The following is a 25,488-nucleotide window of genomic DNA, read 5'->3' as shown; positions in this document are numbered from 1 at the left end:
TAATTTAAGGCTAGTAAATGTAATTTCCCTATACTGTAACACGATTTTTCATCATAAAACTTTCTAAATAATTTTAGTTCCACATAGAAATTCATATGAGAGTAGATATTACTGTTTGATGTTAACTGATTGTAAGAGAATAAAGCTCTGAATGAGTGAAAATGGCTTACTCAAACATTTCAGAGGTTCAATCATGAATATATTTGTATTGTGATGACTTCATAGGCATGGAGTGAGTCCTGTCTGACTGAAGACATACAGGCATTTCTCATTAGTTTGACTGGTCAAGTTTGAGTAATGCATTGACATATTGACTGCAGTGTTGAAATTGTGTTCTCGATGAGGTGCTTGTATTTTGCATATAATCTTTGAACCTGAACACGCAAGAAGGACATTGATACATGATCAGGCAGCTGTAGTTAATAATTCATAGACACTCTCACTTGTGCACTCTCAATGGAGCTTACATGAAGAAGGCTGTTTCAAATCACTAGAATGAATGTTAAATACACATAACCCCCCCCCCCATAAAAGCTTTGTGGAAATTTAAAGTAACTTTGTAGTTAAAAACTACAAATATATAGTCATTATAAATGTACCTTATCCAATTGGTTTTAAGTGAGAACAGACCAAAATATTTAAAACAAAATTCACTACAAATCATGGCATCTGCAGTGTCCTTGATGATTTCAATCCTGATTACACTTCCTATAGTGCCATCTAGCACCATATGTTAAGCACTAGGAAGTGTAATTGAGCTCAATATCATGATCTAAAGACTGAAATGGCAAGATGTATAGCAAATAAGGAGTTACATTTTGGTTTCTCAACCCTAAAGTGATTGGATTTCTTCAGAAGACATGGATTAAACCACTAAAGTCTTATGGATTACGTTTATGCTCCATTTATGTGCTTTTTGGAGATTCAAAGTTCTGGTCACCATTCACTTGCATTGTATGGACCTACAGAGCTGAAATGTCCTTCTAAAAATCTTCATTTGTATTCAACAGAAGAAAGAAAGTCATACACATCTGAGATGGCATGAGAGCGAGTAAAGATGAGAGAATTTCAATTCTTGGGTGAAATTTCCCTTTAAGGGGTTTTAGCTGTAAAAGTTCAAGGAGAAATCATGGATCTTTAGATCACTGAACAGGCATTTTTAAGCCAACATATTCATGTTTCAGTTTAAAATGAAAACTGAAATGCTTTTCGAAGTAGCATTCATAAGTAGAACTGTACAGGCCATTCATAAAATGGTGTATAATTTCACGGTAAACAACGTTGATTCAATACTGAATCTCACCTCATGGTGGCGCTGTTGAACAGCAAGAATTTTCTGTTTACTGACAAGCGCTTTTAGTCTCTCAATCTGTCTTAACATTATTGAAAACGCGGAAATTCTACATATCTTCAGCATTAAATATTTTAACGATAAAATAAGCTCAGTGAAACAGCAACAAACTCAAATCAATCCATGGATGAGCAACGTGAGTTGCAGATACATCCATGTACTCATTCTTTTGTTTATATCTATATTCATACTTGGACCTTTTCAATGAAATTTCACAATGTTGATATGCCATATGTATGTGGTATGTGGTGTAAGTATGTGGTTTGTGTATTGATATTTGGAGCCCTACACAAATGAAGAGTTCATCTGCAGAGCTTTTGCACTCATGGGAGAAACAGTGCTGAAAGTGAGACTGATCTGAGGCAAAATAACAGGGTGAAGTGCTTTACAATCTATTCATATAATAAATGTCTCTCTATAAGTATGTGGGGACATAAATATCACTTGAATATGCTGGAAGTATCAAGCCAAGATATGAACAAATATTAAAGAAAGTGTCAACTGCCTTCAAACGTGATTCTAGAACTTCATGGAACTAATGTTTGGCAACCAGAAAGTCTCCAAATACTGTAAAATGCTTCATTTCAAACCTCTCAAAATGCAGTAATATTTGTAAATTTTTCAGTGTGGCTTAAGTGTTCAAATAACTTCATCTGTCCATCTGTAAATGTAAATTCCTAGCCAGGTAAGATGCAGGGTACAGTTTTGTGGAGCTAGTGGACGAGACGTGTTTTAAGTTTTTATTTTATTTGTATTTTTTTTCATATTCCTTAGATGTCATACATTCCTTACATGATATATGAGTCATGAGAACAGTTTGTTCCATGTCAAATCAACCAAATGTGAGAAAATTCTGAATTTCTTTATTTTATTTATACTTTTTTCTGAAGAAAGTTGAACCTAAACGATGATGAAAGCTAAAATTTTGAATGATCAATAGTGGATTAATCCAGTATTTTGCTGAGGAGGATCAAAATGACATTTTCCTATGATTTTGGAGCAAAACTACATGTCAAATAAATATGTTTTGTATGGTGGCAGCATCATTATTTTTATTTTTGCTCAGAGATAGGTTGGTCTGTTACTAAAATTAGTTGAGTTAAGCACCCCTTGTTGCATTACAGGCAAATGGCGTCCAAAAATGGGAAAAATGTGTCCAGAAATGTGTTGTTGTTATTACTAAATCAGTACAAATACAGTTGGATTTTAGCACCTTTGTTGTTTGGACCCCCAATGATGCATTCCAGAACTTTGCAGATGTACATCTCTGAAATCCCCAAATGAGATATAGCCTAGGTATTGCTCTAAAGGAAGAGCCCCATGTGTTGCTTTTTCTTTGTACTCTCAGAAATCAAGATTTTGACATTATTGTTTTTATATGAATAAATAAAGGTGCATTTCTAATTTCAACATTATTTGGACTCCAGACATTTATTTGCTTGAAAAAAATGCATCATACAATGTGACCCACATTTGCTTAGTCCATTTACAATGGGTAAAATGTAACAATTCAATGCACTGAACCATAGAGCCTTAAATGTGAAGAAATAAATAGGTCAATTTGTTCTGAACTAGAATCTTAAAGGGATAGTTCACCCAAAAATGACAATTTTCTCATCATTTACTCACCCTTGTGCCATAGGTCTTTCTTTCTTCAGTAGGACACATTTGAAGATAAACTGAAAAATATCTCAGCTCAGTAGGTCCTTAAAATGCAAGTGGATGGCGATCAGACCTTTTGAAGCTCCAGAAATTACAGACAGTCAGCATTAAACGTCATCGCTACATCTCTAGCATTTCAATGAATGTCTTTTAAAGCTAGACAATAGTTTTTGGTGTGAAATAGACCAATAGTTAAGTACGTTTTATCTAGAAACCATCGCTTCCAGTCAGCAGCAGTATGCGCATGTGACGTAATTGCATTGGCACGTTCAAGTGAGAACTGACGCACGTGCGACACACATGGAAGATCGGCGCTGTTTACAACTAAGAAGCAGGAACGCTGTACAGAAGCCTCATTGGTTTTGGTTTAGATCTGATTTGTATCTGTTTCTTTACTCACAATGGTGCGCTCATGTGCTTATCCTGAATGTCTCAACCGAGTGGAGAATGTGAGAATATGTCTGTAACATGGCAATGTGAATATATCACAAGAGAGACCGTTTGAACGGTCCAGAAGCAACGGGTTATAGTTAAAAAGTACTTAAATATCGATCCTTTCACTTTAGAAGACAGATAAATAGATCAGTTTAGAGTCGTATGGATGATGTTTATGCTGTCTGTTTGGGGCTTCAAATATCATCCATTAGATTTATTGAAGCACTATAGATGTGATCATTTCAGAATAGATCAATGGACATTAGGGAGGGTGAGATAGAAAGACAAACAGAATGAGAGAGGATAAAAGCAAGCAAGAAAGAAACCTATTACTGTACATGTTTATGGTCGTTGCTGTCTCCTGCAGATCTCCTTTCACTCTCTTCGTAATGGATCTCATTACAGACGTGGATGATGGCATGTTGTACGAGTTCTTTCATTATCATTTCTCATCCTGCTGCAGTGGGAATATCGTTCTGCACAGCAGTGGATACTCAAACGGTGACCTGACACCTGGCTTCCTGTGTTCAGCTCTTCATTTGCATAAATTTCCCTCTGTAAAAGCTGACGCTGCTGGTTGTAGGAGCTGTGGGTTTGTGAGTTTTGAAAGTGAGAGAGATCAGATACGTGCTTTGGCAGACCTACAGGGTGCTTCTGGACTTGGGAAGAAACCATTAGGCCTCAGTCTGGCAAAAATCAAACTGTAAGTAAATTGTGAGAGTTTGGAGGCGGATCTTTCCACTGTTATTGAGTGACCACAGCTCCATTAAAATGTACCCAGAAGTAAATACATAGTCCACATAGTAATAGTACTTTTATTTTTCTATTTAACATGGTATTTTCTTGTTTTGACTATGTCAGAAAGTGTATAGTTAGGATGCAACAACGCAAGTACTTTCTATCCCATAGTAGCATTACAAAACTGGCATATAATGAATCTAATTCTACCTGTAATCTCTAGGAAGAAGAAAGAGTGGTCACACTTTATTTTAGGTGGCCTTAACTACTATGTACTAACATTAAATGCATACAAGACTATATATTTACTGTGTAACTACATGTTGTTCTGCAAACTTCCCACATTTGCTGCTACTGAGTTTGAGGTACGGGTAGGTTTAGGAGTAAGGGTAGGGTTAGGGTTAGGGTTTAGATTTAGGTTTTGGGGTTAGGGTTGGGGTAAAGTTAAAAGCGTAACTACAAATGTAATTAAATGCAAGTACTTTAAATGTACTTATATCTGATCGCCATCCACTTGCATTTTTTAATGTATTTAATTACAATGCAACAACATGTATGTACATAATAAGTACATTGTATCAAATGGTTAAGTACATAGTAGTTAAGGCTACTTAATATAAAGAGGGTCCGAAAGAGTCGACCTAGAACCAAAATGAGCAACTGTCTGCAGAAAGCCACAACAATCATAACTTGTATCTGATGCAGTACTATTACAAACAATACCCCAGCCATTCTACTATATATCACTGGAACTATGGTTACAGCCACATGCATTATTCTCAGGACGTCCCACAGATAGATGTGATTTTTGATGCTCAAAGACATAAACAAATAATAACAATAAATAGTAAAGAATTTGATTTATAAATGCTTCATCTTACACACGGAAGTAAGATTAAGAGATGATGGAAATGACATCCTTGAGTGTAAGTCTTTTTTTGTGTGTTAGATTTGAGGAGTAATGTGATGTAATGTTTTCTGGCCTCATTATGTTTACATTGTACATTGTGAATAAGCCTTAATTTCACTAAACAAGATATCTTCCATTACTGGAACACCTGTTCATTGTTTCTCTGTCTTGCTGACCCAGACTGTGAGATAAATGTGACAGAGGCCAATGAGAGATTTATGGACCAGAGTGAAGAACTGTACAGTGCTCTGATTGGATGTATCTTCCAGCCTCCAGATTCATGGGATGGGGGTCACCTGTAGTGTTACCTGCCAGAGCCGATTTGACAATATGAGGAGATGGATTGAGGATGCAAAGTGCCAGTTATTAAAAAAGTTGATTGTTAAGATTAATTAAATATAGAAACATTATTGCACATACAGAATGCAGCTTAAGCAGTGATGTGTATCATTTGTCTTGTTTCTGTAAAAGTGGATAAATTCAGTGATTCTGTTTTCCAATAATTCTGTTTGTCAGTATTTTGCTTGCGTTCTATTTATGGGATACTTACAGTAAACAATCAGTAAATTTAAATAAAAATGTTTCAGTTTAAATAAATATTGTCTGTCTGTCTGTCTGTCTGTCTGACTGTCTGTCCATCTGTCTATCATCTATCTGTCTGTCTGTCTGTCCATCGGTCAATCATCTATCTGTCTGTCTGTCTGTCTATCTGTCTATCTGTCTGTCTACAAAACAGAACCTGAAACATGTTTTTCCCCCTTTTCAACAATAGTCCTGAAAGGCTGTGCTTAGCCAACAAAACATTTAGTTTGTTGTTCTTAGAGGTCAAACTTCTGCAAACAAGGAGCTGTGTTAATTTTTGCCATTTTTGCAACCCTTTTACAAAAATGTGGGACAAGTAGGAGTGATTTGTAAATTACTTTCACCCTGTGCTTTATTGAAAGCACTACAACAACACATTATTTGATGTTTTCATTTGATAATTTCTTCTATTTTCAAATCAGATGATTACGGCATGCTCCAAAAATGTTGGTACAGTCGAGTGTTTACCACTGGGAAACATCACCATTTCTTCTTACTCTTATTAAGCGTTTGGGCACTGAAGACACAAGTTTGTTAAATTTAGCAAGCAGAATTTCCCCTCATTCATCCATTATGTAGGTGTTCAGCTGCACAACTGTACAGGGTCTACATTGCCGTATGGTGTGCTTCATAATGCCCATACATTTTCAATTGGAGACAGGTCAGGACTGCAGGCAGGTCAATCTAGCACCCAGATTCTCTGCTTACACAATAATGCACATGTAATTTGGGCACTAAGTGGTTTGATGTTGATCTACTGGAAAATGCAGGGACATTCCTGGAAAAGATGGCATCTGGATGGCAGCATATGTTGCTCCAAAATGTGTACAAATGGTTCTGCATTAATGGTGCTCTCAAAGATGAGCGGGTTACCCGTGTCATATGCACTGACACACTCTCATACCATTACAGGCACTGGCTTTTGCACCTGACACTAATAACAACTTGGATGGTCATTTTCCTCTTTGGCTGTTTGGCTGTTTTTTCCAGAGACTATTTGTAATGTGAACTCGTCAGAACACAAAACACAGTTCCACTGTTCTACTTTCCATCTCAGATGAGAACGAGCCCAGAGAAGTCGGCAGCGCTTCTGGACATTGTTGATGTATGGCTTCTCCTTTGCATAGTAAAGTCTTAACTTGCATGGATGCAGCGGCGAAGAGTGTTGACTGATAAAACTTCATCAGAGTTTTCCCAAGCCCACATCATGATATCCATTATAGAAAAATGCTGGTTTTTAAGACAGTGACATCTCTCACTCTGATCACTGCACTATTTGTCAATATGTCTATATTGTTTTTGTTCATAGTGTGAATATTTGTTTTGTCTACACTGTAGCCTGTGTCTGATTTTATTTTATTATTGTGTTATTGTATTTTTGTATGAGTAAGCACATCGTGAGCAATGTACAATCCTGAGTCAAATTCCTCGTATGTGTACACATACCTGGCAATAAAGCTGATTCTGATTCTGATTAAACAAAATATTTGTTATATATATTGCAATAACTTTAATTCGTTTTATTAGTTTTAATTATTTAAGTAACAATAATTTCAATATACAACAGTCACTCATTGAACATTTCATATGTGTGCAGATCATTTACTCAGTTTTTATTTTCTTATATCACATTTTATTGTAAGTGTTTTCCCCCTGTACTCCAGTGAACAGTCATGTGTTCATTTTTTTTTATTTTTTTATTTTGAGGCAAAAAAGTATTTTAAAATTGGACATAAAGACAAAGTACAAAGGCATAAAATACAATCCCATGAAGCATTGCGAATTGTGTCATTCAATACAAAACGATGGGAATATATAAACTATAGATTTTAGGTGGTTGATTCTAAGTTAATATATAAGTTAAAAATTATTTTTACATTTATTGCAAAATATTCCAATATTTACAAATATATTCTGTAAGGAGTTTATATATATATAAACATATATATATATATATATATATATATATATATATATATATATATATATATATATATATATATATATATATACATATATATATATATATATATATATATATATATATATATATATATATATATATATTTTTATTGTAAAGGCAAAAAAATTAACAAGTGTACATTTATAATTGCATATACAAAAAGATAATAACAATAGAAGAAAAATAAATAAAGAAATAAAAAACCCAGAAAAAACATAAAATAAATAAACATAAAAAAAACCGTTATATTTGTTCTTGTTCACGGCTCATACAAAAATGTTATCATAATACCTTAAAAAAGAAGAACATTTCTTATTCGTGAGCAATTGTAAAGATTTAACCAAGTACTCCACATCAAGATACCTCTGCTTTTGCAAATACAATTTTGCTAATAATGCAAAAAATATAATTTTTATCAATTGTAGAAAAACAATAATTACTCAATTCACACCAAAACTTCGAAGATATACTACAAGAGAAAAATAAATGGCCAAGGCTTTCACTTTCATTATTACAAAAGTACACAAATCGCTTACATCACAACATTTCGCCAGGATATATTTTGTGCAAAACTTTAAAGTGCACTTCTTTAATTTTATTTGAAATACAATATTTATATGGTAACAACCACGCTTTGTTCCATTGAATTTTTTGCTCTTGGTGCTTTTGCTAACTGCGAATGGGATAATTGGCGGATAAATTTGTTATTACAGGCTGTACTTAAAAATAACGTTCCTCCCAAAAATAATTGAGGTTGTTCTTTATGACCAACATCATAAGTTAGAGACGATTTAATCAAAAATACTATGCTCTCTGGTACAGTCATGTGTTCAATATTGCTCTGCCCCTTACCGGAAGCACAAAGTGCATCAGACCGGAAGTCCCGTGCAAGGAGCGGCCCTGAGCTCAAGTAAGTCCATTATATTTTTTTTACCAGAATAAAACAAAACACGCTGACTAAATGATTATATACCCGGTACGATCGTCAGATGAGTTCTAGATCTCAGACGAGGTTAGATATGCAGAGTTTAATATAATGACATTGTCCGTTTATTTTATGCTAATTCTGTTTTCGGATGTTGTTTTACGCTTTAACCGGGTTTAGGTTTGTGATAAAGTTTTAATTTGATTTGTAGGTTTAAAGCAGGCATTTGTATTCAATAAATATCCCCCCTGGCCATGTAACAGCACTCTGCAGCAGTGTTTTACACCAGTTAGAGTGTATAAAGTTCACGAGTTTAGCATTCACAGATCTGAGATCGGTTACGATCGACATTTCAGTGTTCAGACTGTGTGTTTTTGTCTTGATCACTGTTCTGCATTCACCAGTAAAACGAACCGAACTGACTATTAAATATTACTCAAATATCTCTATATACCGTTAACCTGGGCATTCACATAACATATGGGCTTATTTAAGTCTTCAGTCTTTCGTAAATAACTTTATCCTACTGAAAATAATCACACTAGTGCTCTAAATTCACTATCGACGTTAGTAAAACTAAACCTGTGAGGGTGTTGACTTTTAAAGTGTATGTTTGATTACATGGTTGCATGAATAAGCAGTTTGCCAACACCGAGTGAGTCTGTATGACGTTTATGTGTTGGGTGTTATTTGAATGTTTTCTTATGTTAACTCTTGTGCGACATGTTTGTCTTACATTTTTTTTCCAATAGTTTTGGCTGTGTTAATGCCAATGGCATAGGTGTGTATTTTTGGGGGAATTTTGATATTTCAATCTCAGTTGCTATAATACATCTACACTGTGTACACAAAATAGTTACACTCAGGACCTTCATGACAAACACGTCCCCTTTGAAACCCATTCAAACTGCAATATTTGATCCCAGTGCCATTAAAGCATAAAATCAGGAAATCTATGATGTTATACTTTCATCCCAGAACCCTGGATGCAAAATTTAGATTTTTTAATATTTTCCAACAGATGGCGCCATTTTCACATGTTTAGCCTATGGAGCAAATACATGCTTTTTTCCTATTTTCTGTTTGCTGTATTATAGAGCACTGCAGGCCAGTTGAATAAATGATGCATCTAAAATTGTGTGGGTGTTGTGGTATAGATGTCTGTTACAACCCCCAGGCTCGTCTAGAAGTATTAGGGTAGTAGCATTAAAATGACATTAACACATATCTGATGTGCTGGATAACAAATGATTCTTACAGTTATATGGTTTTTCAAACGTGATTTATTATACATGTACATCACGTGACCTTACCTGTCCATTTCCCCTAGTATCACGATATCAAACAGAATGATTAAATCAGGGAAGCTCAACTAGCGAAAGCCAATCGGGAAAAACAAACTAGATGTACCAAAGTCACAAGAACACAAATTAGGCAAGTTAGATAAAACGATTAAACAATGTATAACACTCAATAATTTACAATGTTAACGTTCAATAGCAAGCTTCCTCCTCAAAACCAAAAACTTCCTCTCGAACGTGTTTGGGGCGTGCTTTATATAGGCGGCAGTCCAATTTTGTAATCGGGAATTCCAGCGGGAACCACCAATGGAAGGTCTCTGTATGGTGACAGAATAACACAATGGCAAATAACCACACACACACACACAGGGACGTAACAATGTCAGAATGTGTTTTGTTTGTGTGTGTGTATGTAAGAAAACAACAATGGCATTATATAAACAATCTGGCATTTGTTAAGTGTTAAAATCCTGAAAATGAATGAATATTTGTTAGTTATGATCAGGACTGATGTTGGTTAAAAAATTAACTAATTAAAAGTGGAACATAATATTAATATATAATATTATTATGACAGTTTTTTGATGCTGACATTTTTGTCCTCTAAGGACCTCTGAGTAACTTTTTTTTAAATTGACGCACAAGGTTTAAGCTTGCCTCAAGTGGAAATGAATGGAATGTTTATGCAGTTCTGGGCTGTAGCTTCAAAGTGCACACTTGTATCTAGATCAGTAATGTGATTTGGGTTATTTAATGTTAAGACGTAATATCTGGTTATCTAATCCTCACTATGCATGTTGTAAGATGACATTACACACTTCTCTGAGTACTTGCGTGAATGATACAAGGCAGCTATAATGAAAAAGGCCTTCAAGTCAACTGCATAGTATGTATTCTGACAAAATGTTTGTCTGTCCTCAGAATTTTCAGGCACTGAAACGCTTCCTGCTCAAGTCTACCCCTCCCATTATCTTTAGACACCAGGGCTAGCGGAGTATCCAGCAGTCATGTCGTATGGAAGAAGTGTCCCACCGAAGGACTTCAGCAGTCTCATCCAAATATGCAGCTCCAACATTCAAAAGACCACACAGAACAGTGAGTTTCTGCACATCAGTGGATCTGTGCTCTTCAGTTCTGTTACAGGAATCTGAATGTGCGAGTCATTTGCAATGAATTATTTGTGCTTCTTGATAAGGCACTTGATACAAGATATTTATTATCTTTAAACAAGTATTCTGAGTAGGGATGTCAATTTTCAAACATTTTAATAATCGATCATCGTGGAAATTAACGATCAATTAATCGTCAATGTTAATATTGCAAAACGCACGTGGATGTAGCCTGTTGTTTAAATATAATTTAAATTATTACACTTAAGAAATGCAAGTATTGGCATTGTCCTCTTAAAATATTCTTAGTTCAGTGTATTTTAATACATTTAGGCAATGTTTAGTTTGAATTTGGGAATTGTTTAATTACTGTTAGTAGTAACTTAAAGATACTTAAATATATATCATTTGTATACATATTTGAGTGCATTAAAAGTTCAAGTTGTGGATCGTGGGATATTTTGGATCAGCTTCTCTGATGATAGTGTGACATCATGTGAATGTACCTTCGTGCTTTTCCGGCGATCACTGATGTAATTGTAGTTTGGGATGAAACAAGGAGATCAACAGTGCTTGTTTTCATGTTGTACTTTAACACACTGTCATGGTGTGTGCAGAATGTTAATGACAATTTTTGGTTAACATCCCTAACTCTGAGTTCAATACAAGTTCAGCTCAATCAACTGCATTTGTGGCATAATGTTGATCACCACAAAAATTCATTTCAACTCACACTCCGTTTATCAAACAGAGGCACTTACAGTGGAAGCGAGTGGGGGCCAGTCCATAGACGTTTTAATAAACAAACCGTTCTATATGTTTAGCCACAAGACGTAAGCATTATATGTGTTAACATGAGTATAGTGTGATAAATTCACTTACTAACTTTATCAGTGTAATTTATATCCAAAACTGTGAATATAAGGTTTCAGTGGCATGGCAGCAAAGTTGTAAAATAGGAAAGAACTTTACACAGATGTGATTTAAGAAGCGATTTTATCACGCTAAAGTAATGTTAACACATATAATATGTATATTTTCTAGCTATACTTTTGAAACTGTGTATTTTAACGTTTATGGATTGGCCCCATTCACTTCCATTGTAAGTACCTCACTGTAACCCAGATTTTTGCTTTTTAAAAAGAAAAGGAGGGACGAGTCGAAGTAATATTTTTTGTGGTAATCAACATTATGCCACAAGTGCTGTTGATTGTGCTTAACTTGTTGTAACATGGTTAAGGATGGGCAAGGAGGAGGCGAGAACCGGCTTGTCAACATAAATCATAATTTAATTAAACTCAAACCAAAAGCATAAACAAACACACACACGACGGACATGCCCGTAATTCTCTCTCTCTCGAACCATCGTCACCGACCGCCTTTATCCCTCACGCACCTCATCAGGCCGATTGGGGACCGGGCGCGCGATATTCCGCCCCGGCCCCGCCCCCCTCCGCTCCACACTTGTATTGAACCTGGAACATTCCTTTAAATATCAATGGTCCTAAAAATAGGCTTTGTTTTCTTTACGCAAAATATAACTTCTGTGTTTTGTTTTTTTTTGGTTTTGGGGTGAAATATGACCCACATGAATTTTGCCCAATGTCTACAGTGAGAGAGCTGAATTTACTTTTGTTGTAACTTTGCATTTTCTTTCTTAGCGGCTCAAATCAAGAGCATGGTAAACCAGCTGGGAACAAAACAAGACAGCAGTGACCTGCGAGAAAGACTGTGAGTGTGTTTTGCTCTTCATTTATTTCTGGCGCTGTGCTCTTTTGTTCTAAATCTGTGTGATTTGTTTACAGTCAGCAGGTGCAACACTATACAAACCAGCTGGCCAAGGAGACCAACAAACACCTTAAAGACCTCGGCTCACTCTCTCTTCCTGTCTCCCTGTCTGAACAGGTGTGTTTGTCTGCAATCTATCACTCAGCTTGTTAAAGGAATAGTTCACCCAAAAGTGATAATTCTCTCATCATTTCCTCACCCTTATCCCATTTCTTATTCGTATTACGTTCTCCTGTGGAACACAAACAAAGATATTTCAAAGGATATATGATTTGTTTTTGTCTATACAATGCAAGTCAGTGGGCTCCAAAAAGCACATTTAAGGCAAAGGAATTCACAGAATTTTGGTTTGTTTTATCACCCAAAACCAATCATGTCTCTTCAGACGACATGATTCAAACACCAGTCATTTTGGATAACTTTTTTGCTACCTTTATGTGCTTTTTGGAGTATTTAATGTGTTAGACCCCATTGACTTGCATTGTATAGACAAAAACACCTCATACATTTTTAAAAAATATGAGTGGTGGTTGCGTAGTGGCTAAAGCACAGGGCTGTTAATCAGAAGGTCACTGGTTTGAACCCCATGGCCACCACCATTGTGTCCTTGAGCAAGGCACTTAACTCCAGGTTGTTCCGGGGGGATTGTCCCTGTAATAATTGCACTGTAAGTCGCTTTGGATAAAAGCGTCTGCCAAATGCATAAATGTAAATGTAAATGTAAAAATATCATTGTTTATGTTCAGCAGAAGAAAGTCACACCAGTTTAGGCATGTGTGTGTAAATGATGAGAGAATTAGCATTTTTGGGTGGACTATTCCTTAAAATGTTCCACAAAATATTTAACAGTGTATATCAGAAATCCTAAACTTCTGTATATATTTTATGATGTTTATGAAATAATCAGTCTCCTGGTCTTGCTTTTAAACTTTCAGAGAAATGTGTTAAAATACAAGACGAGGAACTGAAATCAAGAAATGAGAAATGAGAAAGTGGTTCTATGCTAGTGTTGCAAATTGTAACGTCTCATCTAAATTTGAGATTTTCTTCTCTACACAGAGACAGCAGAAGATCCAGAAGGACCGGCTCATGAACGATTTCTCCGCTGCTCTGAACAACTTCCAGGCAGTGCAGCGTCGAGCCGCGGAGAAAGAGAAAGAGTCTGTGGCCAGAGCTCGAGCAGGGTCTCGCCTCTCTGTAAGATACACATGGATCTCTTGTCAATAACTTATTACTCTATTGCTCTGTTCCAATCATAAGCTGTCTTGCTTTCTAGATAGGCAGCATCTGAACTGAAAAGTCATTCAGACCACACAAATAGCACTCTTCATGTAAAAGGCACAAGAGACGCACGCGACTAATGCTTACAATTGATTCCAAAAGTGTTTGATGTTAGCATGTTGATAAGCTAACTACACAATACTCTTTTAACTGTTTCTTAATGATGGCTTAATATTTTAGTATACAAAGCTTTTGTTGTAAGTTGATGCTGTTGATCACTCTTCTGCATTTGTTCTCCACACATACAGGAAGTAAAGATTTATACATTTACATTTATATACAAGCTTCGCTTCTCTTTTCTTTGACCCATATTTAGGTTTGCTGAGAAAAGTTCAATATGTTCTTTGTAAAGTGAGTGCTCTCAGCAGTAGTTTCAACTAGTTAAGATGTGGTTAATACAAAACACAGATGTTTAGCCAAGACAGCATGAAAAAGAGAACTTGCTTTTTAATTTTTTTTAAGAAATATTCCAGATTCAATACAAGTTAAGCTCAATCGACAGCATTTTTGGCATAATGTTGATTACCACAAATATTAATTTACATCGAGGTACTTACAATGGAAGTGAATGGGGCCAATTTTTCGAGGGTTTAAAGGCAGAAATACGAAGCTTATAATTTTATAAAAATGTATTACATGTATTATTTGAGCTGTAAAGTTGTTTAAATCGGCATTTCTACAGTCATTTATGGTTTGTTGACATTACATCGTCATGGCAACGAAGTTGTAAAATTGGCTATAACTTAGAAAAGTGTAAAGCTTTTTTATCACACTTAAATCATGTTTACACTGGTATTGTTTATGTCTTGTTATACTTTTGAAACCGTGAATATTACTGTATAATGTTCAGTTGCCCCATTCACTTCCATTGTAATTGCTCACTGTAACACAGTCTTTTGCTTTTTTTTATTTAAAGAAAAGGAGGGGCAAGTCAAAACACTTTTTTGTGGTAATTAACATTGTGCCACAAATGTTGTTGATTGAGATTAACATTTAATGAACCTGGAATATTCCTTTAAGAACATGATTCTTAAAGGGACAGTTCACCCAAATATGAAAATTCTCTCATCATTTACTCAGCCTCATGCCATCCCAGATTTGTATGACTGTCTTTTTTTTTGCAGAACACAAATGAAGATTTTTAGAAGAATATTTCTGCTCTGTAGGTCCATATAATGCAAGTGAATGGTGACCAAAACTCTGAAGCTCCAAAAAGCTCATAAAGGCAGCTTAAAAGTAATTCATATGACTTCAGTGGTTAAATTAATCTTCAGAAGGGATATAAGTGTGGGTGAGAAACAGTTCAATATTAAAGTCCTTTTTTTCACATTCACTTTCACATTCTTCTTTTGTTTTGTGATTCACGTTCTTCAAGCATATCGCCACCTACTGGTCATAGGAGGAGAAAAAAAAGGACTTCAATATTGATCTGTTTCTCAACCACACCTATCATATTGCTTCAGACATTAATTAATCCACTTAGTTTTATGTTTTACCTTTATGCTGCCTTTTTATGCTTTTTGGAGCTTCAAAGTTCTGATCACTATTCACTTGCATTTTATGGACCTACAGAGCTGAAATATTCTACTAAAAATCTTCATTTGTGTTCTGCAGAAGACAAAGTCATACACATATGTGATATCACGAGGGTGAGGAAATGATGAGAGAATAAAACATTTTGAGTGACCTATTAATTTAAAACACAGCATCAAAAGCATGTTAGGCATTTAAAGAATATCAGGAAACATTCAGGTAAAAAAATAAATGACCCTATTTACTTTTGTAATATGTGTTCATGGTCGATTCAGCAGTGCATATTATTCTAAATAAAATATTTTGTTTCCATCATTTTTCATCAAAATGTTATTATGTTAGAATTTCTGGCTCTGCAAGAACTAGTCTTCTCATGTAACCAAAAATAACATTACTCAATAGAATCGTTGTGTAATAATCAAATCCTGATCACCAATATCAACCCCACATTAACTTCCAGTGAATCCCACTGTTCTCTTTCACCTGGAAATCACGGAAGTTAAATGTGGTGTAAAAAGTTGCTTTTGTGTTGAATTTAATGTTAAGAAACCTTGAATAAAACTATTTAGTATTAATTTTTGAAGGAATTTTGTTTTGTGAACTGCAGGCTGATGATGGAGGTCATGATGAACAGCTGGTGTCCCTTGATAAGTGAGTAAAGTTTTAGATCTTTTTTTCTAAAAGTTTGCATTTATTCAATGCTGTGAGATTATAGTGGAGCACAGAGTAAACAAATGTGTGTGTGTGTAGTAATGATGACTGGGGTAAGACCACCACACAGACAGAAGATGTGGCCATAACAGAAGAAGACCTGGAGCTCATTAAAGAAAGAGAAACTGCCATTCAACAACTTGAGGTTGTTTTTGTTTTTTTGACTAATTCATTTGTGTCTCATAACATCAGTGTTTGAGATTAAAGTTACTGCATCACATAGGCTATGTGCAAACTAACTTCTTACTGGAAGTGCTGGGAGGCAGTTAAAGATGTTTCATATTTCACTGCTTGGAGGATCATAAATAACTCTGTATGCAGTACACAGGTTCTGATTGTGTTTACTTGCTGTTTCATGAAGTGCAATTTTATATGTATTTATGCAGTGATGAGTGCTTTTGCTTAAGTTTTCTGCTGTGTGTGATTCCAGTCCGACATTTTAGATGTGAATCAGATCTTCAAGGATCTTGCTGTGATGATCCACGATCAGGGGGATATGATTGGTGAGTACAGTCTGATTATAAACGGACAGCATACTGTGCACTATGTTGATAGAACTGTCTGGGATTTCCACACCACTGCAACTTCTAAGGAATGTTCTGGGCTCAAAACAACTGAGGTTTATTTGACCGCATCTGTGACATGCTTAAAGGGATAGTTCACCCAGGAATGAAAATTCTCTCAGATGTGTGATCCATCTCAGATGTGTGTGACTTTCTTGCTTCTGCTGAACACAATTGAAGATTTTTAGAAGAATATTCCAGCTCTGTAGGTCCTTACAATGCAAGTGAATGGGTGCCAAATGTTTTACGCTCCAAATCCACATAAAGGGAGTATAAAAGTAATCCATATGACTCCTGTGGTTAAATCCATGTTTTTGGGCACGATATGATAGGTGTGTGAGAAACAGATCAATATTTAAGTAAAAATTTTTTGTCATAAATTCTCCTCACTTCCCAGTAGAGGGTGATATGCAGAAAGAATGTGAATCACCAAAAACAGAAGAAGAAGAATGTGAAAGTGGAGATTTATGGTAAAAATGACTTCAATATTGATCTGTTTCTCATCATATCACTTCATAAGACTTCACATTTTTGGCACCCATTCACTTGCATTATATGGACCTACAGAGCTGAGACATTCTTCTAAAAATCTTCGTTTGTGTTCTGCAGAAGATTGAAAGTCATACACTTCTGAGATGGCATGAGGATGAGTATAAGATGAGAGAATTTTCATTTTTGGCTGAACTAACCCATTAAACTTTTAACTGCAAAATAGCAGTTACAGTAATGCTTTTACTGAAATGCATGTGTTTAAAAGCAGAAAAGTGAAGCTTGTGCACAATGTGTTTTTTGATCTGTAAACTTGAGTGGTTGTATTGTTTAAAGCAGCTTGTAATCCTTTAAATGCATGTGATTTACAGACAGCATAGAGGCTAATGTGGAAAGTGCAGAGGTGCATGTGGAGAGAGGAGCAGAGCAGCTCCAGAGAGCAGCTCACTATCAGGTGAGAGCTTCAGCCACACACACACACACACACACACACAAACAAACAAGAGCATGTGCACTAGGAGGTCAAAGCAGCAAAAAGCACAAGTTTGGTTACGGTCCAAAGTAATTGGCTGTATTAAAGCCTAGAGTACTGGTCATCGCGAGACATATTTAATGATTCAATACGTGCAATGCATCATGAAATCATAATTGGATTGTGATTGAAACTGATGCAGATGTGTGGGACAGAGTGAACCTTCAGGATCAGTTTCAGTCTCATTCACACTGTTTGCATAATTTTTCCAGCACAGCACCTCATAGAAGTGGCTCTGAGTATCAGAGTTTGCACATATTTAGACGACCTGCTTTCTCATTAAAGGGTTCGTTCACCCAATAATAGAAATTCTCTCATCATTTCCAGATGTGTATGACTTTCTGTCTTCTGTTGAACACAAATTAAGATTTTTAGAAGAATATTTCAGTTCTGTAGGTCCATACAATGCAAGTGAATGGTAATTCCAAAAGTACATAAAGGTCAGCATAAAAGTAATCTATATTATTCCTGTGTTTTAATCCATGTTCTCAGACGTAATATAAAAGTTGTGGGTGAAAAACAGATTAATATTTAAGTCCTTTGTTACTATAAATTTACATCGCTGCCAACTATGTGGCAACATGCACAAAGAATGTGAATAGCCAAAAACAAAAGAATTTCGAGGTGAAAATGAAAGTAGAGATTTATAGTAAAAAAGGACTTGAATATTGATTTGTTTCTCACCCACACCTATCATATTACTTCTGAAGACATGGATTAAAACAATGGAGTGTTATGGATTACTTCTATGTTTCTTTTGGAGTTATAAAGGTCTGGTAACCATCCACTTGCATTGTATGGACCTACAGAGGTCATCTGAGATAACATGAGGGTGAATAAATGATGAGAGAATTTTCATTTTTGGGTGAACTATCCCTTTAATTCAATGTCAAGAAATGATATGAATTCACATATAATATATATACACAGGTGCTGGTCATATAATTAGAATATCATCAAAAAGCTGATTTATTTCAGTAATTCCATTCAAAAAGTGAAACTTGGATATTATATTCATTCATTGCACACAGACTGATATAGTTCAAATGTTTATTTCATTTAATTGTGATGATTAAATCTGACAACTAATGAAAATCCCAAATTCAGTATCTCCGAAAATTAGAATATTACTTAAGACCAATACAAAAGGATTTTTAGAAATGTTGGCCAACTGAAAAGTATGAACATGAAAAGTATGAGCATGTACAGCACTCAATACTTAGTTGGGGCTCCTTTTGCCTGAATTACTGCAGCAATGTGGCGTGGCATGGAGTCGATCAGTCTGTGGCACTGCTCGGGTGTTATGAGAGCCCAGGTTGCTCTGATAGTGGCCTTCAGCTCTTCTGCATTGTTGGGTCTGGCATATCGCATCTTCCTCTTCACAATACCCCATAGATTTTCCTATAGGGTTAAGGTCAGGTGAGTTTGCTGGCCAATTAAGAACAGGGATACCATGGTCCTTAAACCAGGTATTGGTAGCTTTGTCAGGTGCCAAGTCCTGTTGGAAAATTAAATCTGCATCTCCATAAAGTTGGTCAGCAGCAGGAAGCATGAAGTGCTCTAAAACTTCCTGGTAGACGGCTGCGTTGACCTTGGACCTCAGAAAACACAGTGGACCAACACCAGCAGATGACATGGCACCCCAAACCATCACTGACTGTGGAAACATTACACTGGACTTCAAGCAACATGGATTCTGTGCCTCTCCTCTCTTCCTCTAGACTCTGGGACCTTGATTTCCAAAGGAAATGCAAAATTTACTTTCATCAGAGAACAACTTTGGACCACTCAGCAGCAGTCCAGTCCTTTTTGTGTTCTGACGCTGTGTCTTGTTCAAGAGTGGCTTGACACAAGGAATGCGACAGCTGAAACCCATGTCTTGTATACATCTGTGCGTGGTGGTTCTTGAAGCACTGACTCCAGCTGCAGTCCACTCTTTGTGAATCTCCCCCACGTTTTTGAATGGGTTTTGTTTCACAATCCTCTCCAGAGTGCAGTTATCCCTGTTGCTTGTACACTTTTTTTGTACCTCATCTTTTCCTTCCCTTCGCCTCTCTATTAATGTGCTTGGACACAGAGCTCTGTGAACAGCCAGCCTCTTTAGCAATGACCTTTTGTGTCTTGCCCTCCTTGTGCAAGGTGCCAATGGTCGTCTTTTGGACAGCTGTCAAGTCAGCAGTCTTCCCCATGATTGTATAGCCTACAGAACTAGACTGAGACCATTTAAAGGCCTTTGCGGGTGTTTTGAGTTAATTAGCTGATTAGAGTGTGGCACCCGGTGTCTTCAATATTGAACCTTTTCACAATATTCTAATTTTCTGAGATACAGATTTTGGGGTTTTTCATTAGTTGTCAGTTTTAATCATCAAAATTAAAAGGCATGAACACTTGAAATATATCAGTCTGTGTGGAATGAATGAATATAATATCCATAATTTTTGAATGGAATTACTGAAATAAACTTTTTGATGATATTCTAATTATATGACCAGCACCTGTGTGTGTGTGTGTGTGTGTGTGTGTATATATATATATATATATATATATATATATATATATATATATATATATATATTAGTTACAATTATCTAAATTATAATGAGTAAAACAATCATATATGATTGAATTGAATGTTTTCTACTTGGTAATAAATAAATGGAGCCGAATTATTGATTTGAGCTGAAATTAATTTATGTGAGAAGAGACCATGAAATTATATGAGAGATGTGAAACTAACACCGCAATGTAGAAAATCGGTCACCTAGTTCAGTGGCCAATTATGCAACAATATTTGGCCACAAAATACCATGATTGGCTGATCAGAATTAAGTACTTTAAAGAGCCATTTAAAAATGTGTAGCAAGGCGTACATGCTGTTTTTTGATGCTCAGTATTCTCTATCCTTCTCTCCACTGTAGCAAAAGTCCCGTAAGAAGATGTGCATCCTGGCACTGGTCCTCTCCGTAGTGCTCGTGATCATCGGCATCATCATCTGGCAAATCTCCAAGTGAAGATCCTTCGTCTACCCTCCCCTCTTTCTCTATATTTAATGTAATTTCTCGCTCACAAACCCATTGCCATCCACATGAGGAGGAAGGTCAAAGGCTCTCGCAGCACCTTTAGATCCATCAGTGTAAGTTTGCTGGGGTAGATGAGGTATGAAGTGGCTAAACGGAATGTGACATTCCTCAGCCCCTCTCCCCATGACCTTTAATTCACAATGAAGGAGAATGAGCTTGTGAATGGGGCAGAAAAAGAGAATTAAGTAATATAAGATTATTCATTTTGATTCTTGTGGTATGTTTCTAGCACTAACACTACTTTACATTTCTAAGTAAAAGCAGGTTATTTCATTTTCAGAAAACTGTTTTTTGATGGGCGAAAGGTTTTTTCTTACATCTTATGTTATTGTAATATCATTTTGACTTTGGGATGTTTTAGATGTCTTGTGAACTGTACATTTCAGCTCCTTTAAAGTTGCCAAGTTTGTCACTCTCCAATAAGTTAAAGACAAAATTCTTAGAGGAGCTGCAAAATCAGTCACACATTTTCAACTCGACAACATTTGTTGATACCGTTTAACATTAGACAAGTGGTAGAATTTCAAATATAATGCAGCAATGCAAAAAACTTCAGAACTCCAATTCAGAACTGTCCCGTACATGTAGTTAACTCGTAGGTTTAATGTATATGTCTATTATACCCTGATTATATAGCTGTAAATGTGTAGTATAAGAACTCTTAACCATTATTATGACTGAAACAGATTTGTATATTACAAGAAAAGTCTGCACAATGCATTCAAATGATGTAAAAAGAATTGCACCCGTACTTTTAAAACATGCAAACAATGAATGTCTTTCTTTTAAAAAAATGATTTATATGACTTCTTGAGTACACGAGTAAATAAACATGTCTTAACTATTTCTGTTTGTACTGGATTCTGTCATAAAAAGGTTCAAGCCACATTAAGCAGTGGAGAAATGAGCACTTTTAATGAGATCAATCAGGATATGTTTTAGATTTCTCAGGGCTCATATGGAACATTTGTTTGAGAACCTGGTGTGTTTCCTTCCTTATGTTCAGATAAGCATACTGAATTTACAGTATGACAATTTCAGGAATCGCACTCAGAACAATTGACTGGAGACCACTTTGATGAGGAGGTTTTGGTCCAATGACAAAGAACACTGGAGCAGTCGATTGTGGTGTGGACCAACATAGGGATGCAGTGATACCACTTGCTCACTATTGACCGATCCAAAACCAGTGTTGTTTTTTATGCATAATCAGTTTAGAATATCTTTACATTATTGTGTGGAACTAATTGTGTGTGTGCTGCAGTGTGTATTTCAATATAAATGTATAGCTTATTAATAAAAAGTTTATTGTTAACTAGTATACTGGTTAATGTTAAAACAAAATGAACAGTAATTCAAGTCTTCAGTGGAAAAGAAACCAGTTTACTTGCAAAAGTTTTTCAGCTTGTATCTGGACTTGAAAGGATTCAGATCTCTTATTTGTTCACTTCAGATGTAAGACTTCATTCACAGTTATTTTTTGGAACCTTCAACTTAAATATTATTATAATTTGTAAAATTATAATGATGATAATAATACATTATTATTATTAGTATTATTGACTTATAGAATTTTAAATATAACAGTAATATATTTCAGTCGTCTACCTTTAACTTTAAAACCCTCTGGCTTTTATTTTGACGATCCTGACACTCTAGAAAGTCCTGTGCTTGTTTGTTGACCACTTCACAGTAGTTCAATAAACTTCTTATTCAAGTTCTGATAATATGCCCCTCCTGTGCCGTTCTAAATGCATATTATAAGTGAACGAATAAGTGATTTTTGGAGAAGAAATCGGCGCGTCACTATCATTAAAGGAATGTTTCGAGTTCAATACAAGTTAAGCTCAATCAACAGCATTTGTGGCATAATGTTGATTACCACAAAAATAAATTACATTTTGTCCCTCCTTTTCTTAAAAACAACAAAAAAGTTGTTGTAACTTTTTTTGTAAGTGCTTTTATCACACTAAAATCATGTTTACATGTATATCCTTTATGTCTTGTGGCTATACTTTTGAAAAAGTGAGGATTTTACCAAAAAATATGGCCCCCATTCACTTCCATTGTAAATGCCACACTGGAACCCAGATTTTATGCTATTTACATTTTTTTGTGTTTGCTTGGGCACCATCTTTAAAACTATAGGCACTTTGTGCAAAAATCTACACACTAACCATAAAACCAGGAAACATACATCTCTTGCATAAGCAAACAATTCTTGCAAATCTCTTCAAACACTTTAAAATAATAATAATAATAATAATAATAATTTTGAAAAAGCACATGAAGCAGCAACTATGCACTGAAAGTATAAATGAAAAACACTTGTGGCTTTTGCCTTTTCTGTGTGCAGGGCATAGCAGTTTGCAATAAAGTTGTCATAAATGCAGTAATCACATCAATCAAATCAAATCACTTTATTGTCACACTACTGTGTACACAAGTGCAACAGTAGGTGAAATTCTTGTGTGCAGTTCCGAATAACATAGCAGTACCAATTACAATAAACAACATATTTACACAACACAATTTACATAACAAATGTACACACACTTACACAACACAATATACAATGTACAGTAAACAATACACACAATATAGAATACACATACAATAAAAATATGGGCGAGGGTATATAAAATATATATATACAGTAGTTGAATTGGGGAGAATATATTTGACAGTCCAGTGTGAGATTATAGATTAATAAAGTGTAGTGCTGATTGTTGATCGTGAGAGATAAAGTGTTCAAAAGTCTGATTGCTTGGGGAAAGAAGCTGACATGTAGTCGGCTGGTGCGGGTCCTGATGCTGTCTGATGGTAGCAGTGAGAGTAGCCCATGACTCGGGTGGCTGGAGTCTCTGATGATCCTCCGAGCTTTTATCACACACACCTGTTATAGATGTCCTGGATGGAGGGAAGCTCACCTCTGATGATGTTTCTGGCAGTTCGCACCACCCTTTGTGGTTGTGGGCGGTGCCATTGCCATACCAGGCGGTGATGCAGCCAGTCAGGATGCTCTCTACAGTACTGGTGTAGAACCGTGTGAGGATGTGTTGGTTCATTCCAAACTTCCTCAGCCGTCTCAGGAAGAAGAGGCGCTGGTGAGCCTTCTTCACAACATGAAGAATCACATGCACACAGACATCCAAATGTGTCAAGTATGGATGTGTATTCCGAACATAACACACCATTAATACAAATGTACTGTATTTGTTTTCTCAATGTTCTAACGGTCCTCAAATGACAAAAGCGAAGATAACATACATGTGTGTGCTAGGGAAAAAAAATAAAATGACATCTCGCCACCTTTGTGGGTCTGGCCATAAGACTGGCCTATTTATAGTGCTCAAGCTCTGATTTGTAAGTGAATACATTATCTAAAAGTGTTTTAATGTGTCAATGTGGAAAGGCAATTGTCGAAATAGTGTAGCAATGTACAGACCAATTCTTACAGTTTTGCGAGTGTTACGAGGGCAGACAAGGAGTGGGGATCTAGATGCGGTTTATTGAAAATAAGACAAACAAGACTGGAACAAACAAAATATCCACGAGGGGAAACAAAAGATATAAACAAGAGAAAACATCCACGACGGGCTCAGGCAGGAACACAGACCAGAATATACAAGACCTTTACCTTTACCTTTAGACATTTACATTCAACAACCGACAAAGACTGACCAAACATCCAGGGTTTAAATACAGAGGGCTAATGATGACTAAACGACATGCAGGTGAGAACAATGGGAATTATGGGAAGTGTAGTTTATGACAGGGCAGACAACAGGGGATCGTGACAGCGAGATATATGTTATTAAATTGCAAGCTGAGTGTAAAGCAGAGAATGTGCATTCAGTTTAACACGCTTGGTAAATGCATTGGCTACAAGTGTGTAACAGGGCGGAGGGCGGGGCCAGGTCGTGATTCTACACACCCAGGCTCTAATCAGGCTAATCAAGCCTCAAAGAGTGATAAAGGCCGACTGCGGACCGAGAGAGAGAGAGAGAGAGAGAGAGAGAGAGAGAGAGAGAGAGAGAGAGAGAGAGAGAGAGAGAGCGAGAGAGCGAGCAAGCGTTTACAGGCAGCTGTCCGTCGTATGTGTGTGTTTGTGTCTTTTGGTTTAAGTTCTTAATTATATATAATTTATATTGTCAAGCCAGTTCTCACCACCTCCTTTCCATTAATCCCTTTACAAAGTGTTAATGTTTCAGAGATAATGCTTCAAGAATCACTGTTAGTGTTTAAGCATTCACAAAAAATGGTAATAATTCCTAAGGTAATTTTTGTGCGATTGCTTCTCTCTATGGATAATGCAGCAACGTTAAATGTATATCAAGTCAATGAAACAACTGCGCCGCCTTGAGTGACAAACAGCATGTATAATGTGTAGCCCACTGAATGTCTGAAAATTCACAATTGTTGCACAGAAAATCAACATTATGTAGTTTTTTAATAAATGGAAAATAAATAGATATCCTTTGATAGTAAACTTATCAACATATGAATAGCATAATTTATGAAAGTCCAAAAAA

The 25,488-nt window shown here is 36.0% G+C and overlaps 2 protein-coding genes across 3 annotated transcripts in view; both read left to right on the top strand.

Annotated features, from left to right (window-relative positions):
- The window catches only part of LOC127650070 (syntaxin-12-like), a 232,927-nt gene extending 211,136 nt beyond the window's left edge, over nucleotides 1-21,791 (top strand). Inside the window, exons 1-10 of one of the 2 annotated variants that reach the window (XM_052135264.1) lie at nucleotides 8,499-8,551; nucleotides 10,789-10,962; nucleotides 12,638-12,707; nucleotides 12,782-12,881; nucleotides 13,824-13,961; nucleotides 16,186-16,229; nucleotides 16,329-16,434; nucleotides 16,720-16,792; nucleotides 17,713-17,795; nucleotides 20,792-21,791. In XM_052135264.1, the coding sequence (XP_051991224.1) occupies nucleotides 10,875-10,962; nucleotides 12,638-12,707; nucleotides 12,782-12,881; nucleotides 13,824-13,961; nucleotides 16,186-16,229; nucleotides 16,329-16,434; nucleotides 16,720-16,792; nucleotides 17,713-17,795; nucleotides 20,792-20,884 (795 nt within the window). In that variant the 5' untranslated portion in view covers nucleotides 8,499-8,551; nucleotides 10,789-10,874 and the 3' untranslated portion in view covers nucleotides 20,885-21,791. Of the gene's footprint in view, nucleotides 1-8,498; nucleotides 8,552-10,788; nucleotides 10,963-12,637; nucleotides 12,708-12,781; nucleotides 12,882-13,823; nucleotides 13,962-16,185; nucleotides 16,230-16,328; nucleotides 16,435-16,719; nucleotides 16,793-17,712; nucleotides 17,796-20,791 lie in introns of those variants that run through there. The other variant, XM_052135265.1, reaches the window with a different exon arrangement.
- LOC127650119 (tRNA selenocysteine 1-associated protein 1-like) lies at nucleotides 228-7,091 on the top strand. The gene is made up of 5 exons (XM_052135312.1): nucleotides 228-232; nucleotides 3,816-3,947; nucleotides 4,032-4,151; nucleotides 5,366-5,459; nucleotides 6,591-7,091. Exons 1-5 carry the CDS (start codon nucleotides 228-230, stop codon nucleotides 6,684-6,686), a joined length of 447 nt encoding a protein of 148 aa, XP_051991272.1. The 3' UTR covers nucleotides 6,687-7,091.
- Nucleotides 21,792-25,488: the final 3,697 nt, after the last annotated feature.

The sequence above is a fragment of the Xyrauchen texanus genome, chromosome 10 (genome assembly GCF_025860055.1).
Source record: "Xyrauchen texanus isolate HMW12.3.18 chromosome 10, RBS_HiC_50CHRs, whole genome shotgun sequence".
Taxonomy (NCBI): Eukaryota; Metazoa; Chordata; class Actinopteri; order Cypriniformes; family Catostomidae; genus Xyrauchen; species Xyrauchen texanus.
The sequence above is the reverse complement of the archived record's forward strand: the minus strand, read 5'-3'. Positions and strand labels throughout refer to the sequence as shown.

Bases quoted from the DNA above. Each gene is read 5' to 3' on its own strand.
- LOC127650119 (XM_052135312.1), top strand. The intron at 4,152-5,365 runs GTAAGTAAATTG...TGTATCTTCCAG, and splicing joins AGTCTGGCAAAAATCAAACT to CCTCCAGATTCATGGGATGG. The intron at 5,460-6,590 runs TTATTAAAAAAG...ATACCATTACAG, and splicing joins TTGAGGATGCAAAGTGCCAG to GCACTGGCTTTTGCACCTGA.